This window comes from Oncorhynchus clarkii, chromosome 2 (genome assembly GCF_045791955.1).
Source record: "Oncorhynchus clarkii lewisi isolate Uvic-CL-2024 chromosome 2, UVic_Ocla_1.0, whole genome shotgun sequence".
Classification (NCBI taxonomy): Eukaryota; Metazoa; Chordata; class Actinopteri; order Salmoniformes; family Salmonidae; genus Oncorhynchus; species Oncorhynchus clarkii.
The window spans coordinates 20,778,433-20,798,045 of NC_092148.1; the positions used below are offsets into that span (position 1 = coordinate 20,778,433).

The following is a 19,613-nucleotide window of genomic DNA, read 5'->3' on the forward strand; positions in this document are numbered from 1 at the left end:
GAGAGCGAGAGACAAGGGGGGTGCGTGCTGCTGTGTGAGTGAGATTTAATGAGCATATTTTCCCTGAATCCAATGTTTATCCACTGTAACACCCCACCCCCCCTCTCTAACATTAGTCCATGACAAACTGTCTTTGCTTTTACAAATATCTAGTCCTGTCCTGCCATTGTACACTTTTCATGCCCCAGCATAAAACAACTGGCTTGTCGAATCACCTGTGGCACAGAGAGACAGCCAGGTCTGTTCTGAGGGGAGATGGTGAGAGCGGATGAGAGGTGGGGGTAGGGGCTGTTCTGAATGTCACCTGTATAAAATGTGCCAAATGCAACAGCAACACCAGCAATAACAGAAAGCATTGGGAGCACGCACGCAATTACTGCTGAATCAAAGCAGCAGAGCTTAAAAGAGAGAAAATATTTGGTTGAGAAAAATGTCCCTGTATGCTGAACCATGTCATCAAACAAGGTGGAAATCAATGTGCTGGCTCAATGATAGATGACCACCAGCTTTCCCTCCCTCCCTCCCTCCCTCCCTCCCTCCCTCCCTCCATCTCCTCTCCTCTCCTTTCCTCTCCTCTCTGTGGCCAGGCTGATCGAGCTCCACAGCATTCTGCCACACATGCAGTGTTACCAGGGAGAGAAGAGAAGAAAGAGAGAAACCTGTCTGACTGAACCTGGATTTGAGGGTCATTTCAAGAACACTACCAGCCAGAGCAGCAGCAGAGACAGACTCCATTTTCAGATCATCCGGATACAGGTCTGTCTGTCTCTGTCTCACTCTCACACACAACAGAGATGGAAAATGAATAGCTATGACAACACCAGGTGGAAGGTCATTCGTAAACAGTGGTGGAATGCTCGCTGCTAAGCACCACGCAGAATGAACTGAATTACATATAGAATACACATTCTGACTGAGTGTCTCGCTCTCTCGGTTCTCCTCTGGCCAAAAACGTACATACGTACACAGCTACAATCCTCTCTCTTCCTTTACATCCAAATGCAGAATGGAGCAGGATTGATATACATGTCTAATCTATTAGAATAGATTTCCATCATACGGTAGAGAGGCAATAGCTCTGGCTGGTCATACACAGTCCCCCTTTACGTAAACAGACATTGAACGATGCACATGTGCAACTGTAAAATACTAAACGCTTCGTTCTCTCCCTCCACACACACACACACACACACACACACACACACACACACACACACACGCACACACACACACACACACACACACACTCCTAACGATGTGAGCCAGCATGGCCAGGTTCCTTTTCATAACACAACATAATAACACACCACCACAACAGCAGCTATTACTCAGACTAGGGCAACAGCCAGTAGACACATGGAGCAGCACAGCAGCAGCAGGAGGAGCAGTAAAAAGCATTAAAACACCCAGACAGAGAGGACACAGTCTGAAACCCTGTTTACTTACAGCATACTCAATGGTTCCTTTGGGTCTCTGGAACGACATGCGTCTGCTGCCATCCTTCTTCTCTTGACTCTTCTTCTGGCCGGTATCTGAAAGCAAGCGAGGCAAGGTACGCATTACGTTCATGTTCCTCTCTCTCCCCAGCTTGCCTTGTCACAAGCTGCCGTTTCCCAGCTACACGGGTAGACAGCTCATTCGTCAACAGTGAGCATGCGAGCCAGTCAGCCTGCGATGTGAACGGAGTGGAGCCTCTTTCTCTCTCCCTCTCCTCACAAGCTCTCACTGCTCTAGCTGTCTCCCCTCCTCTCTCACTCCCCTACTCTCTCTTGTTCCCTCTCTCTCTCTTTCTCTCTCTGTAGCCCTCCACCACGCAGCACAATGACATGCGTTGATTCCAGTTCACCTTGCCTTCTGCTGCTGGCTCTCCTCTCACAGCAGACACACAGCACCTTGACCTCCATGAGGAACTGAGGAGAGGAGGAGGGGATGGAGCTGGGAGGATTGGGAGGGAGATATGAGAGAGAGGGGGCTGAAGGCAGGATCTGTGAACTTGGACGAGGGGTGGAGCTGGGGCTGGGGGAGAGAGGAGCGGGTCGTGACTCGGGTATTCTATGGGGTATAGGACTGGGGCTTGGGGTATAGGGCTGGATCTGAAATCACAGGGATGGGGCTGGAAGAGAGCAGGGGCCGAGGGCTGAGGGTAGAAGGCTTACGGTACAGTACAGAGCACATCCTCTCTCTCAGTCGGCTAGGTTCCCCCCATTATGTTCAGTATGCAGGCTATGCAGCAGATCAGATCAGAAGCCTAACACGTCCTTAACTTCTTCTGTTTTTGTCACCGAGCAGCTCGGGCTGAAACACATGAGTCATTCGACATGCAGCCATTCTATTTCTGGGGCTCAGGACTCACTGCACTGAAGAGGGGGAGAGGAAGAAGAGCTGCTTCCGGTGGAGCTGTAGCCATGACTCCACTCAGTATTCACCATGATAGGCAATGTAGTAGGTTTAATGTTTGCAGTCTGTCAAATGCATCATAAAGCCTGAGATAGCTTTGGCGATCAGACGTGCATTGAAGCATTCGGTATGGTGTCTCTGCTGTCTGGTTTGGTTTATTTGACACCCCACTACTACAGTTGTATAACAGCAGTGTATCTGACATGACACTCTGTTACATATCGTTTCAGGTCATAGACATAACACTAATGTGATACCGAAACACTGACATGGCGGTATGAGGGCTAAGCCAAGACCAAGAATAAATACCACCTGATTCTAAAACCAATATGAGAAAGAAAGAGAGCAGGGAGAGAGAGAGAGGGGGAGGAGGGAGGAGGAAGAGAGAGCTACAGAGAGAGCTACAGAGAGAGAGCTACAGAGAGAGAGAGAGAGAGAGAGAGAGAGAGAGAGAGAGAGAGAGAGGGGGGAGGGAGGAGGGGAGGGAGGGAGGGAGGGAGGGAGGGAGGGAGGGAGGGAGGGAGGGAGGGAGGGAGGGAGGGAGAGCTACAGAGAGAGAGCTACAGAGAGAGCAGAAAGAAAGATACAGATACAGAGAGAGAGAGAGAGAGAGGGAGAGGGGAGGAGGAGAGAGAGCTACAGAGAGAGAGCTACAGAAAGAGCAGAAAGAAAGATACAGAGAGAAAGAGAGAGAGAGGGGGGGAGAGAGAGCTACAGAGAGAGAGAGAGAGGGAGAGTGGAGGGGAGAGGAGGAAGAGAGAGAGAGCTACAGAGAGAGCAGAAAGAAAGATACAGCGAGCGAGAGTGAGGGAGGGGGAAAGGGGAGGGGGGAGGAAGAAGAGAGAGCTACAGAGAGAGCAGAAAGAAAGATGCAGCGAGAGAGAGAGAGAGAGAGAGAGAGAGAGAGAGAGAGAGAGAGAGAGAGATGGGAGGGGGGAGGGGAGGAGGAGAAAGAGAGAGCTACAGAGAGAGAGCTACAGAAAGAAAGATACAGAGAGAGAGAGAGAGAGAGAGAGAGAGAGAGAGAGGGAGTTGGGAGGGGGGTGAAGGAAGAGAGAGCTACAGAGAGAGCTACAGAGAGAGCAGAAAGAAAGATACATAGAGAGAGAGAGAGAGAGCGAGAGAGAGGGGGGAGGAGGAAGAGAGAGCTACAGAGAGAGAGAGAGAAAGAGAGAGAGAGAGGGGGGGAGAGGGGAAGGGGGAGGAGGAAGAGAGAGCTACACAGAGAGAGAGAGAGAGAGAGAGAGAGAGAGAGAGAGAGAGAGAGAGGGGGGAGGAGGAAGAGAGAGAGCTACAGAGAGAGAGCTACAGAGAGAGCAGAAAGAGAGATACGTTAGAAAGAGACCAAGTCGAGAGATACATTAGAGAGAGACCAGAAAGAGAGGTAGGGGGAGAGACTCAGAGCTCCATTCACAGCAGCAGGGTGTGAGTGAGGGAGAGAATCGTCTAAATTTGAATCTCAACATGGACTGTGATGATGTGCCATCAGAAACACAGCTATTTCTTCACACTGGGAGCAGAGCAGAACCATAACGTTAAACAACAAAGATCATCAGATCTCAGTGGGTCTACACCACAGGAACACAGGTTAACCCCCCTTACCCCTTTACAGAGAACCTGTTCACTTCTAGTAAACAGCCTGCCAGATAAACTCTGCTCTTTTCTGCTAGAGCAAGAAAAACATCCTGTACACAATGTTATCCAGTAACAAAAATGGACATTTACAATGAATTTACCAAAATTAGATCTATAGGAGACAATTGATTAAACACTGTCATCACAAATGAAGTTACTCAGTTAATCAAATGTTCTGTTTGTGTGACACGTTGTTGCACACTAAACAACAGCATTGAATGTGTATTTGTTTTAATTGTGCAGTGCATACTGTGAATACAAGTGTTGTGTTTTAGAGTATGGTGCGAGATGGCAACTAAGTGAGATGAAAGTCCCAAATAATGTGAGCAACTGTCCCTGGGGCCACAGCAAGTCTCATTAAACGATTATCTCCGCAAAAACAGTGGGTTGTGTAACACCAGATTTCACAGATGTGGGTCAAGGTCATGTTATCTCATTTAATAATTTGCATCTTCCTCTATCCAAAAGAAGCAGAACTAAAGCAACAGCTATACCACCACAGCTGATACACTGTTGCTCTTCATTTCATGAATGGACTTGTGACAGCAGACATCCCACTTTAAATCTTTGTCATACTTCTGGCTTATTCTTATTCTTATTCTTTAGCACACTATCTCCTCTTACACTGTTTCAGCTGTTCAACCTTTAAAACGTACACAACCGGTCTGGAATAGTTTTTCATTTATTTAAAACTTCAACAATGCCTCATTGTCTACTGTACTTCTGTATTACAGTTGTCATACTATATACTGAGGTATTTTAGTAGGAGAGTTCGTATACTGAGGTATTTTAGTAGGAGAGTTCGTATACTGAGGTATTTTAGTAGGAGAGTTCGTATACTGAGGTATTTTAGTAGGAGAGTTCGTATACTGAGGTATTTTAGTAGGAGAGTTCGTATACTGAGGTATTTTAGTAGGAGAGTTCGTATTAAGAAATATGTAAATATTAGGACGAGTAATGTCGGAGTGACATTGACGAAAATACAGTAGAATACAGTATCTACATATAAAATGAGTAAAACAGTATGTAAACATGATTAAAGGGACTAGTGTTCCATTATTAAAGTAACCAGTGGTTCCATGTCTATGTTTATAGGGCAGCAGCCTCTAAGGCGCATGGTTGCGTAACCAGGTAGAATCCGGCTAGTGATGGCTATTTAACAGTCAGATGGCCTTGAGATAGAGACTGAAAAACAGCTTCTCGGTCCCAGTTTTGATGCACCTGTACTGACCTCGCCTTCATGATGATAGCGGGGTGAACAGGCCGTGGCTCGGGTGGTTGATGTCCTTGATGATCTTTTTGGCCTTCCTGTGACATCGGGCGCTGTAGGTGTCATGGAGGGCAGGCAGTGTGTCCCCGGTGATGAGTTGGACAGACCGCATCACACTCTGGAGAGCCCTGCAGTTGCGGGCGGTGCAGTTGCCGTACCAGGCAGTGATACAGCCCAACAGGATGCTCTCAATTGGGCATCTGTAAAAGTTTGTGAGGGTTTTAGCGGCAATGCCAAATTTCTTCTTCACAACACTGTCTGTGTGGATGGTCCATTTCAGATTCTCAGTGATGTGTTCGCCATGGAACTTAAAGCTTTTCACCTTCTCTAAATGTGATCCGGTCTATGTGGATGGGGGCGTGCTCCCTCTGCTGTCTCCCGAAGTCCACGATCAGCTGCTTGGTTTTGTTGACGTTGAGGGAGAGGTTATTTTCCTGGCACTACACCGCCAGGGTCCTTACCTCCCTAGTGGCTGTCTCATAATTGTTGGTAATCAGGCCTACAGCTGTTGTTAGTGTCTTCTATCAAAGTAATCAGACCAATTATTTTACTAAATTTTACTTTGACTATGTTTAACTGCTTCGCTTAAGTAAAACAATTTATACTTCTCCCACTACTACAAAAATACTGTTAAAGAGTTAAAGCAAGTCCCATAATTTTTCTTCATGGAATATTACAATCTAGTTCAACAACATTATCTTTGGCATTTGAAATAAAAACACAACACTGGTGCTGAGCAGTGTGTGAGTCCGGTCTTGTGACTTACTGATAGGAAGGCTGTATATTTACAAAACAATGGAGGATGGAGAGGTGAAGTGAGGGGAGGTGAGGGGGTTGAGAGGTGGGGTGAGGAGGTGGAGGAGGGGAGGGATGGGTGAGGGGAGAGGTGAGGGGGTTGAGAGGGGAGGGAGGGGGTGGAGAGGTGAGGTGAGGGGTGGAGAGGAGAGGTGAGGGGTGGAGAGGAGAGGTGAGGGGGTGGAGAGGTGAGGTGAGGGGTGGAGAGGTGAGGGGTGGAGAGGAGAGGTGAGGGGTGGAGAGGAGAGGAGAGGTGAGGGGGTGGAGAGGTGAGGTGAGGGGGTGGAGAGGAGAGCTGAGGGGGTAGAGAGGAGAGGTGAGGTGAGGGGGTGGAGAGGGGAGGTCAGGGGTGGAGAGGAGAGGAGATGTAAGGGGGTGGAGAGGTGAGGTGAGTGGGTGGAGAGAGGTGAGGGGGTAGAGAGGAGAGGTGAGGGGGTGGAGAGGTGAGTTGAGGGAGAGGTATGGTGAGGGGTTAGAGAGGGGAGGGAGATGGTGGGGTGAGGGGGTGGAGAGGAAAGGTGAGGGGTGGAGAGCTGAGGTGAGGGGTGGAGAGGTGAGGTGAGGGGTTGGAGAGGTCAGGGTTGAGAGGAGAGGAGTGGAGAGGGGAGGGAGGGGGTGGAGAAAAGAGGTGAGGGGTGGAGAGGAGATGTGAGGGGGTAGAGAGGTGAGGTGAGTGGGTGGAGAGGAGAGATGAGGGGGTGGAGAGGAGAGGTGAGAGGGTGGAGAGGAGAGGTGAGGGGGTGGAGAGGTGAGGTGAGGGGTTGGAGAGGAAAGGTGAGGGGGTGGAGAGCTGAGGTGAGGGGTGGAGAGGTGAGGTGAGGGGTTGGAGAGGTCAGGGTTGAGAGGAGAGGAGTGGAGAGGGGAGGGAGGGGGTGGAGAAAAGAGGTGAGGGGTGGAGAGGAGATGTGAGGGGGTAGAGAGGTGAGGTGAGTGGGTGGAGAGGAGAGATGAGGGGGTGGAGAGGAGAGGTGAGAGGGTGGAGAGGAGAGGTGAGGGGGTGGAGAGGGGAGAGAAGGGTCCTACTCACAGTATACTGCCATTCATGTTATTTAGCTAGGTAAGGCATGTAGCTGCTCAGGACAGGGTGTTGAGGGGAGGAGGGCACCGACTGGTAACACTTTACATTAAGTTAACTTCAGTTCTTATACCTGTGTAGTAACACTGTAATTACACCAGTCAGAACATGTTGATACATAGTACCTTACAACAAAAACCTCCTCCTCAGACAGGTTCTGTATGACAGGCCCATTAAAACCCACAAGGAGGCAAACGTATAACTTACTCCATATACAGTATACAGTTGAATTCAGAAGTTTACATACACTTAGGTTGGAGTAATTAAAACTCGTTTTTCAACCACTCCACAAATGTCTTGTTTACAAACTATAGTTTTGGCAAGTCGGTTAGGACATCTACTTTGTGCATGACACAAGTCATTTTTCCAACAATTGTTTACAGACATATTATTTCACTTATAATTAACTGTATCACATTTCCAGTGGGTCAGAAGTTTACATACACTAAGTTGACTGTTCCGTTAAACAGCTTGGAAAATTCCAGAAAATGGTGTCATAGCTTTAGAAGCTTCTGATAGGCTAATTGACATCATTTGAGTCAATTGGAGGCATTTCAAGGCCTACCTTCAAACTCAGTGCCTCCTTGCTTGACACCATGTGAAAATCAAAAAAAATCACCCAAGACCTCAGAAAAAAATAAGTAGACCTCAACAAGTCTGGGTCATCCTTGTGAGCAATTTCCAAACATCTGTACAAACAATAGTACGCAAGTATAAACACCATGGAATCATACAGCCATCATACCGCTCAGGAAGGAGACATGTTCTGTCTCCTAGAGATGAACGCACTTTGTTGCAAAAAGTGCAAATCAATCCCAGAACAACAGCAAAGGACCTTCTGAAGATGCTGTAGGAAACAGGTACAAAAGTAACTACAGTGCCTTGCGAAAGTATTCGGCCCCCTTGAACTTTGCGACCTTTTGCCACATTTCAGGCTTCAAACATAAAGATATAAAACTGTATTTTTTTGTGAAGAATCAACAACAAGTGGGACACAATCATGAAGTGGAACGACATTTATTGGATATTTCAAACTTTTTTAACAAATCAAAAACTGAAAAATTGGGCGTGCAAAATTATTCAGCCCCTTTACTTTCAGTGCAGCAAACTCTCTCCAGAAGTTCAGTGAGGATCTCTGAATGATCCAATGTTGACTTAAATGACTAATGACTAATAAATACAATCCACCTGTGTGTAATCAAGTCTCCGTATAAATGCACCTGCACTGTGATAGTCTCAGAGGTCCGTCAAAAGCGCAGAGAGCATCATGAAGAACAAGGAACACACCAGGCAAATCCGAGATACTGTTGTGAAGAAGGTTAAAGCCGGATTTGGATACAAAAAGATTTCCCAAGCTTTAAACATCCCAAGGAGCACTGTGCAAGCGATAATATTGAAATGGAAGGAGTATCAGACCACTGCAAATCTACCAAGACCTGGCCGTCCCTCTAAACTTTCAGCTCATACAAGGAGAAGACTGATCAGAGATGCAGCCAAGAGGCCCATGATCACTCTGGATGAACTGCAGAGATCTACAGCTGAGGTGGGAGACTCTGTCCATAGGACAACAATCAGTCGTATATTGCACAAATCTGGCTTTTATGGAAGAGTTGCAAGAAGAAAGCCATTTCTTAAAGATATCCATAAAAAGTGTTGTTTAAAGTTTGCCACAAGCCACCTGGGAGACACACCAAACATGTGGAAGAAGGTGCTCTGGTCAGATGAAACCAAAATTGAACTTTTTGGCAACAATGCAAAACGTTATGTTTGGCGTAAAAGCAACACAGCTCATCACTCTGAACACACCATCCCCACTGTCAAACATGGTGGTGGCAGCATCATGGTTTGGGCCTGCTTTTCTTCAGCAGGGACAGGGAAGATGGTTCAAATTGATGGGAAGATGGATGGAGCCAAATACAGGACCATTCTGGAAGAAAACCTGATGGAGTCTGCAAAAGACCTGAGACTGAGATGGAGATTTGTCTTCCAACAAGACAATGATCCAAAACATAAAGCAAAATCTACAATGGAATGGTTCAAAAATAAACATATCCAGGTGTTAGAATGGCCAAGTCAAAGTCCAGACCTGAATCCAATCGAGAATCTGTGGAAAGAACTGAAAACTGCTGTTCACAAATGCTCTCCATCCAACCTCACTGAGCTCGAGCTGTTTTGCAAGGAGGAATGGGAAAAAAATTCAGTCTCTCGATGTGCAAAACTGATAGAGACATACCCCAAGCGACTTACAGCTGTAATCGCAGCAAAAGGTGGCGCTACAAAGTATTAACTTAAGGGGGCTGAATAATTTTGCACGCCCAATTTTTCAGTTTTTGATTTGTTAAAAAAGTTTGAAATATCCAATAAATGTCGTTCCACTTCATGATTGTGTCCAACTTGTTGTTGATTCTTCACAAAAAATACAGTTTTATATCTTTATGTTTGAAGCCTGAAATGTGGCAAAAGGTCGCAAAGTTCAAGGGGGCCGAATACTTTCGCAAGGCACTGTATATCCACAGTAAACAAGTCCTATATCGACATAACCTGAAAGGCCGTTCAGCAAGGAAGAAGCCACTGCTCCAAAACCGGCATAAAAAAGCCAGACTACGGTTTGCAACTGACTTTTGGTCTGATCTGAAGAAACAAAAATAGAACTGTTTGGCCATAATGACCATCGTTATGTTAGGAGGAAAAAGGGGGAGGCTTGCAAGCCAAAGAACCCTCCCAAACGTGAAGTGCGGGGGTGGCAGCATCATTTTGTGGGGGGTGCTTTGCTGCAGGAGGGACTGGTGCACTTCATAAAATAGATGGCTTCATGAGATAGGAAAATTACGTGGAAATATTGAAGCAACATCTCAAGACATCAGTTAGGAAGTTAAAGCTTGGTCGCAAATGGGTCTTCCAAATGGACAATGACCCCAAGCATACTTCAAAAGTTGTGGCAAAATGGCTTCTTCTCTAGGGTAGGGGGCAGCATTTGGAATTTTAGATGAAAAGCATGTCCAAATTAAACTACCTGCTACTCAGGCCCAGAATATATTATATGCATATAACTAGATTTGGATAAAAAAACACTCTAAAGTTTCCAAAACTGTTAAAATAGTGTCTGTTAGTATAACAGAACTGATTTGGCGGTCGAAAACCTTAGAAAAACCCATTCAGGAAGTAGTTTAAAAAAATGTTTTGTAGTTTTATATTCAATGCCATTACAGTATCCATTGACTTAGGACTCAAATTGTATTTCCTATGCCTTCCACTAGGTGTCAACAGTCTTTAGAAATTGTTTCAGGCTTGTAGTCTGAAAAATGAGGGAGTAAGAGCAGTCTGAATGAGTGGACCCTGCCGTGTCACAGAGCTTTTTCATGTGCACGACCGAGAGAGTGCCTCTCTTGTTTACCTTTTATATTGACAACGTTATGGTCCTGTTTAAATATTATTGATTATTTAGGCTAAAAACAACCTGAGAATTGAATATAAACATCGTTTGACATGTTTCTATGAACTTTACGGATACAATTTGGATTTTTTTGTCTGCCTGTTTTGACTGAGCCTGTGGATTACTGAAGAAAACGTGCAAGCAAAACGGTTTTTGGATATAAAGAGACTTTATTGAACAAAAGGAACATTTATTGAGTAAATGAATGTCTTCTGAGTGCAACCAAATGAAGATCATCAAAGGTAAGGGATTCATTTTATCTCTATTTCTGACTTGTGTAACTCTTCTACGTAGCTGGTTAATGTTTGTAATGTAATTTGTCTGCTGGGCTATGTTTTCAAATAATCGTAAGGTATGCTTTCGCCCCAAAGCATTTTTTAAATCTGACACCGTGGTTGGATTCACAAGAAGTTAATCTTTAAACCTATGTAAAATATGTTTGTTTTTCTGAATTTTTATATTGAGTATTTGTGTATATGAATTTGGCGCTCTGCAATCTCACTGGATGTTGGCCAGGTATGACGCTAGTGTACCACATACCCTAGAGAGAGACAACAAAGTCAAGGCATTGGAGTGGCCATCACAAAGCCCTGACCTCAATCCAATCGAAAATGTGAGGGCAGAACTGAAAAAGCGTGTGCGAGCTAGGAAGCCTATAAACCTGACTCAGTTGCACCAGCTCAGTCAGGAGGAATGGGCCAAAATTCCCCCAACTTCTTGTGGGAGGCTTGTGGAAGGGTATCTGAAATGTTTGACCCAAGTTAAACAATTTAAAGGCAATGCTACAAAATACTAATTGAGTGTATGTAAACGTCTGACCCATTGGGAATGTGAAGAAAGAAATAAAAGATGAAATAAATAATTCTCTCTACTATTATTCTGACATTTTGTCACGCCCTGACCTTAGTTATCTTTGTTTTCTTTATTATGTTGGTTTGGTCAGGGTGTGACGAGGGTGATATATGTGTTTTTTGGCTTGTCTAGGGGTTTATATGTCTATGGTTGCCTGGATTGGTCTCACTCAGAGGCAGCTGTTAATCATACTCTGGACCTAGTTTTGTCCCATGGAATAAATGTTGTGGATCTTAATGTTTTTCCTCATAATCCTGGACTATCGGACCACTATTTTATTATGTTTGCAACTGCAACAAATAATCTGCTCAGACCCCAACCAAGGAACATCAAAAGTCGTGCTATAATTGATGTCCTTCCAGACTCCCTCTGTCTACCCAAGGACGCCAGAGGACAAAAATCAGTTAACCACCTAACTGAGGAACTCAATTTAACCTTGCGCAATACCCTAGATGCAGTTGCACCCCTAAAAACTAAAAACATTTCTCATAAGAAACTAGCTCCCTGGTATACAGAAAATACCCGAGCTTTGAAGCAAGCTTCCAGAAAATTGGAACGGAAATGGCGCCACACAAAACTAGCTTGGAAAGACAGTACCGTGCAGTATCGAAGAGCCCTTACTGCTGCTCGATCATCCTATTTTTCCAACTTAATTGAGGAAAATAAGAACAATACGAAATTCCTTTTTGATACTGTTGCAAAGCTAACTAAAAAGCAGCATTCCCCAAGAGAGGATGGCTTTCACTTCAGCAGTAATAAATTCATGAACTTCTTTGAGGAAAAGATCATGATTATTAGAAAGCAAATTACGGACTCCTCTTTAAATCTGCGTATTCCTTCAAAGCTCAGTTGTCCTGAGTCTGCACAACTCTGCCAGGACCTAAGATCAAGAGAGATAATCAAGTGTTTTAGTACTATATATATCTCTTGACACAATGATGAAAATAATCATGGCCTCTAAACCTTCAAGCTGCATACTGGACCCTATTCCAACTAAACTACTGAAAGAGCTGCTTCCTGTGCTTGGCCCTCCTATGTTGAACATAACAAACGGCTCTCTATCCACCGGATGTGTACCAAACTCACTAAAAGTGGCAGTAATAAAGCCTCTCTTGAAAAAGCCCAACCTTGACCCAGAAAATATAAAAAACTATCGGCCTATATCGAATCTTCCATTCCTCTCAACATTTTTAGAAAAGGCTGTTGCGCAGCAACTCACTGCCTTCCTGAAGACAAACAATGTATACGAAATGCTTCAGTCTGGTTTTAGACCCCATCATAGCACTGAGACTGCACTTGTGAAGGTGGTAAATGACCTTTTAATGGCATCAGACCGATGCTCTGCATCTGTCCTCGTGCTCCTAGACCTTAGTGCTGCTTTTGATACCATCGATCACCACATTCTTTTGGAGAGATTGGAAACCCAAATTGGTCTACACGGACAAGTTCTGACCTGGTTTAGATCTTATCTGTCAGAAAGATATCAGTTTGTCTCTGTGAATGGTTTGTCCTCTGACAAATCAACTGTAAATTTCGGTGATCCTCAAGGTTCCGTTTTAGGACCACTATTGTTTTCAGTATATATTTTACCTCTTGGGGATGTCATTCGAAAACATAATGTTAACTTTCACTGCTATGCGGATGACACACAGCTGTACATTTCAATGAAACATGGTGAAGCCCCAAAATTGCCCTCGCTAGAAGCATGTGTTTCAGACATAAGGAAGTGGATGGCTGCAAACTTTCTACTTTTAAACTCGGTCAAAACAGAGATGCTTGTTCTAGGTCCCAAGAAACAAAGAGATCTTCTGTTGAATCTGACAATCAATCTTAATGGTTGTACAGTCGTCTCAAATAAAACTGTGAAGGACCTCGGCGTTACTCTGGACCCTGATCTCTCTTTTGAAGAACATATAGAGACTGTTTCAAGGAAAGCTTTTTTCCATCTACGTAACATTGCAAAAATCCGAAACTTTCTGTCCAAAAATGATGCAGAAAAATGAATCCATGCTTTAGTCACTTCTAGGTTAGACTACTGCAATGCTCTACTTTCTGGCTACCCGGATAAAGCACTAAATAAACTTCAGTTAGTGTTAAATACGGCTGCTAGAATCCTGACTAGAACCAAAACATTTGATCATATCACTCCAGTGCTAGCCTCCCTACACTGGCTTCCTGTCAAGGCAAGGGCTGATTTCAAGGTTTTACTGCTAACCTACAAAGCATTACATGGGCTTGCTCCTACCTATCTCTCTGATTTGGTCCTGCCGTACATACCTACACGTACGCAACGGTCACAAGACGAAGGCCTCCTAATTGTCCCTAGAATTTCTAATTTCAAACAACTGGAGGCATTGCTTTCTCCTATAGAGCTCAATTTTTATGGAATGGTCTGCCTACCCATGTGAGAGACGCAGACTCGGTCTCAACCTTTAAGTCTTTACTGAAGACTCATCTCTTCAGTGGGTCATATGATTGAGTGTAGTCTGGCCCAGGAGTGTGAAGGTGAACGGAAAGGCTCTGGAGCAACGAACCGCCCTTGCTGTCTCTGCCTGGCCGGTTCCCCTCTTTCCACTGGGATTCTCTGCCTCTAACCCTATTACAGGGGCTGAGTCACTGGCTTACTAGGGCTTTTTCATACCATCCCTAGGAGGGGTGCGTCACTTGAGTGGGTTGAGTCACTGATGTGATCTTCCTGTCTGTGTTGGCGCCCCCCCTTGGGTTGTGCTGTGGCGGAAATCTTTGTGGGCTATACTCGGCCTTGTCTCAGGATGGTAAGTTGGTGGTTAAAGATATCCCTCTAGTGGTGTGGGGGCTGTGCTTTGGCAAAGTGGGTGGGGTTATATCCTTCCTGTTTGGCCCTGTCCGGGGGTGTCATCGGATGGGGCCACAGTGTCTCCTGACCCCTCCTGTCTCAGCCTCCAGTATTTATGCTGCAGTAGTTTATGTGTCGGGGGGCTAGGGTCAGTTTGTTATATCTGGAGTACTTCTCCTGTCCTATCCGGTGTCCTGTGTGAATTTAAGTATGCTCTCTCTAATTCTCTCTTTCTCTCTTTCTTTCTCTCTCTTGGAGGACCTGAGCCCTTGGACCATGCCTCAGGACTACCTGACATGATTACTCCTTGCTGTCCCCAGTCCATCTGGCCGTGCTGCTGCTCCAGTTTCAACTGTTCTGCCTGTGATTATTATTATTTGACCATGCTGGTCATTTATGAACATTTGAACATCTTGGCCATGTTCTGTTATAATCTCCACCCGGCACAGCCAGAAGAGGACTGGCCACCCCACATATCCTGGTTCTTCTCTAGGTTTCTTCCTAGGTTTTGGCCTTTCTAGGGAGTTTTTCCTAGCCACCGTGCTTCTACACCTGCATTGCTTGCTGTTTGGGGTTTTAGGCTGGGTTTCTGTACAGCACTTTGAGATATCAGCTGATGTACGAAGGGCTATATAAATAAATGTGATTTGATTTGATTTATCGTTGTCTCTGATTGGGAACCATATTTAGGTAACCATATTCCTTGGTTTATCTTTGGGTTATTGTCTATGGTTAGTTGCCTGTGTATGCACTCGTTGTATATAGTGTCTTGTTGTTTTGTATAGTTTGTTTAAGTGTTCTTTGTTTTCATTAAAGAAGAATGTATTCTATTCACGCTGCGCTTTGGTCTCCTCTATACGACGAACGTGACACATTTCACATTCTTAAAATAAAGTGGTGATCCTAACTAACCTAAGACAGGGAATTTTTACTGGGATTAAATGTCAGGAATTGTGAAAAACTGAGTAAAATGTATTTGGCTAAGGTGTCTGTAAACTTCTTACTTCAACTGTATATAAGGTGAGACATGGCCTTGACTTCCCTGACTCTAACGGGGCGATAACAGCACGGCAGCCATTGTAATGAATATGCATTGGCTTAGTGAGCTGTCAAACTACACACAGGAAGCACACAGCGACAGCCCACATCCCTTGGCTAACACCCTCTCGCCCTCTCTTTCTTTCTCCCTATTTCTCTCCCTCTGCATTATGCAGTCAGTTTTCCCCTGCATTCAGCACCATCACCGCCACCACCCAGTATAACCAAATGTTGCTGGAGCAGCACTTTGTGTTGTGTCAGGACAGGGAGGAGAGGGGAGCAGAGCAGTCCCTCCCTTCATCCTGCCTCTGCCCCGTCATTAACACTGGTTCCAGGTCAATAAATCAAACCCTGATGCTGTCACAGGCTCAGTGAGTGTCGCCCCATCCAGACTGTCTCATTAGCACTCACTCCAGGGCGACTAATCACACCATGATCTCTCCATCGGCTTCTGGGTTATTGCCTTGTGAGAAATGTTCAGATGGTAAATCAAGTTACTATTTATTTATTTATTTAATGGTTAAAAAAAGGCATGTTGTTCTGTCTCCTGAATACAGTAGCTAGATTATATATACAGTATTTAGCAATTTTTTTAAATGAAATAATTAAGAGAATACTTCCAACATTTTAACATACATTTAGATATCACATGTACAATTTTTATTAAATCTTTAGATACATAGAAATGTGAGGAAGGAATATACACAAAAAGCTTAATAACTATATAATAACAATGTTCTTGATACCTGGGGCTTGTGCTTATGAACATTCCACAGTAATACTGTATGTATAATCACTGAAAAGGCCCCTGGTCTGCTGGTTGGTCAAGGACCAGAGGTGTAGAAGGTGTAGAAGCACGGTGGCTAGGAAAAACTCCCTAGAAATGCCAAAACCTAGGAAGAAACCTAGAGAGGAACCAGGCTATGAGGGGTGGCCAGTCCTCTTCTGGCTGTGCCGGGTGGAGATCATAACAGCACATGGCCAAGATGTTCAAATGTTCATAAATGAACAGCATGATCAAATAATAATAACCTACTCTAGACTCCCCAGACCAAAGCTATATTCCCAGCAATAACCATACTAGCATACTGCTCAGAATTAATCAATGTATTTGACATGCACTCTACATAAGTAGGCTACTGTAGAATGCATGTGGACACCGGAACATAACCCTTTATGCCTGTGGATCAATGCTGTAGGAGAAGGAGCTCACCTGTTGATCCTATGGCTCTCTGCATTTCTGACTGCTGCATCTCCAACAACAAGCAACCTCTCAGGTTACAGCCTGAATCAATACCCTGAGGTGAGGAGAAGTGATGAGCTCAGCTAAAAGGAGAACCACAAACTCTGCAGTATCTCTCTCTACTGATCCTCAGTGAGCCAATGTCACTCAGCAGCCAGCCAGGCCTTGGTCAGAAGAAAGTAAGTATCACAAATCTACCACCTCTCCCTAGTCTGCTATCTCCACTGGACTCACCACCATCTTAGCTGAAATCTACCAACTGTACGACATCATCAACCCTCCAACCACAGTCAGCTAAGGTCCCTGTCCAACCACAGCAGTCCACAGAGATCACAGGGGGGAAATCAGTCTTTAAAAGTACCTGTGTGACTAAATATCACACAGGAATGAGAGTTGACAACTTGATGAACCATTTCCCGGGCAGCAAACACCACCCAGACTATTCCATCTCAAATCTCTGACGGCTTTAATGCTAAATCTTTATTGTATACTCTCACCTCACTAAAGCACGCTTTGGCACAACATATTGAAATGGATTGGGTTGTTACTCAGGTTCATAGGTATTCTGGGTAAACAGTGAACACATCTTTCGATTATGGTTGAGAAGACATTGAGAAGATGCTTGATATGAGTGTTGCTTAGTCAAACAGTCACAGCAGATATTGAGAGGAGGGTCGGTCAGACATTGACCTAACCAGGCTTCGGTTGCTGGCCTGTCAGTTTAGCATTAACTCTTAAAAAAGACAAACATCGAATTCCGCTGCCACTGCAACCTCAGCAGAAATCAGTGCGATCCCCTTTTAACATGTCGGGTCAGATGGATGCATCGCTGCAAATGTTGCTTTTCATTGTTGTGAAGGTGTCTACTGTTAGTATCTACAGTTGAAGTCGGAAGTTTACATACACCTTATACACCAAGTACATTTAAACTCAGTTTTTCACAATTCCTGACATTTAATCCTAGTAAAGATTCCCTCTTAGGTCAGTTAGGATCACCACTTTATTTTAAGAATGTGAAATGTCAGAATAATAGTAGAGAGAATTATTTATTTCAGATTTGATTTATTTCATCACATTCCCAGTGGGTCAGAAGTTTGCATACTCTCAATTAGTATTTGGTAGCATTGCCTTTAAATTGTTTAACTTGGGTCAAATGTTCCGGGTAGCCTTCCACAAGCTTCCCACAATAAGCTGGGTGAATTTTGGCCCATTCCTCTTGACAGAGCTGGTGTAACTGAGTCAGGTTTGTAGGCCTCCTTGCTCACACATGCTTTTTCAGTTCTGCCCACAAATGTTCTATAGGATTGAGGTCAGGGCTTTGTGGATGGCCACTCCAATTCCTTGACTTTGTTGTCCTTAAGCCATTTTGACACAACTTTGGAAGTATGCTTGGGGTCATTGTCCATTTGGAAGACCCATTTGTGACCAAGCTTTAACTTCCTGACTGATATCTTGAGATGTTGCTTCAATATATCCACATAATTTTCCTTTCTCATGATTCCATCTATTTTATGAAGTGCACCAGTCCCTCCTGCAGCAAAGTACCCCCACAACATGATGCTGCCACCCTCGTGCTTCACGTTTGGGATGGTGTTCTTTGGCTAGCACGCCTCCCCCTTTTTCCTCCAAACATAACGATGGTCATTTTGGCCAAACAGTTCTATTTTTGTTTCATCAGAACAGAGGACATTTCTCCAAAAAGTATGATCTTTGTCCTCATGTGCAGTTGCTACCGTAGGCTGGCTTTTTTATGGCGGTTTTTGAGCAGTGGCTTCTTCCTTGCTGAGCGGCCTTTCAGGTTATGTCGATGACGGACTCGTTTTACTGTAGCCAATACAAACTCTGTACCGTAGCCTAAGCACTGCTGCACATGAGGTCAAAGGTCATTACGCCTGTTTGCATCAAAGCATCATTGCTCACGACGCCATTCAATCACCCTTATAAAGCATCTGTCACGCCTTCAAAAAAAGTGATTGATTTCTGAAATAATCATTGAATTAATCACTGCTTGTTGGGTTATTGTGAGGACACTTTGGGGCTAAACCAGTGAAGCGTTACAAATCTTCAATCGGATTTGCTATCTGTACATGCCTAACCAGCGAGGCTCAAAATAAATATGGAGATATTTTTGCCCTAAATGCGTTTCAATATCAGTTGCTATTGTTAGTGAAGTTATTTTCCTCCATCCCAATAAATCCATAATGAGACCTATACTCCTAGAAAGATTAAATCAAAAACCAATATGGTATAGGCCTAACAACTCTTCTCCACAAAGACAGACACCATCCATCACCATCACGGTATATCAAAATTAAACGTTCCACACAATTGGTTGCAAAAAAAAATCCACCATTATGAAAAAAACATCCAACTATGTAAAGGCCTATTCCAGACCTGGGTTCAAATACTATTTGAAATCATACCCAATACTTTAGCTGTGCTTGACTGAGTTTGCCTGTTGCTATAGAACCACTAGAACCATCCCCAGTCCTCACCCACATGGCACTTCAGGCAAGCTAAAATAAATGCTCAAAGATTTCAAATAGTATTATAAACACTGGTGTAGTACAGCTGAGATGCCAGAAGGCTGTATGTGTGTGTGTGGGTGTGTGTGTGTGTGTGTGTGTGTGTGTGTGTGTGTGTGTGTGTGTGTGTGTGTGTGGCTGTGTACTGTAGCTGAGAAAAAGTGGGCTCTGTAGCAGTCAGCAGGATAATAGTTTGGTCTAATTAGGACAGAGATTAATAAGATGCTTTGCTGCTCATTGTACCTTCCCGGGAAACCAAATGCCACTGAGGCCAATTCATTAACAGTCGCTCTAATTCTCCCTAGCGCAGACAGTGAGTGTGTGTGTGTGTGTGTGTCTGTATGTGTGTTACTTTCTGTGTGTGTGTGTGTGTGTGTGTGTGTATGTGTGTTACTTTCTGTGTGTGTCTGTATGTGTGTTACTTTCTGTGTGTGTGTGTGTGTGTGTATGTGTGTGTATGTGTGTTACTTTCTGTGTGTGTGTGTGTGTGTGTGTGTGTATGTGTGTGTGTGTGTGTGTGTGTGTGTGTGTGTTA

General features: G+C 44.4%; 1 protein-coding gene across 8 annotated transcripts in view; it reads right to left on the reverse strand.

The window, feature by feature from the left end:
- LOC139424092 (oxidation resistance protein 1-like) overlaps positions 1–19,613 on the reverse strand; it is a 166,033-nt gene that overhangs the window by 54,045 nt on the left and 92,375 nt on the right. For all 8 annotated transcript variants that reach the window (XM_071175829.1, XM_071175798.1, XM_071175820.1 and 5 more), the window contains one exon: positions 1,447–1,532. In XM_071175829.1, coding sequence (XP_071031930.1) covers positions 1,447–1,532 — 86 coding nt within the window. The remainder of the gene's footprint in view (positions 1–1,446; positions 1,533–19,613) is intronic.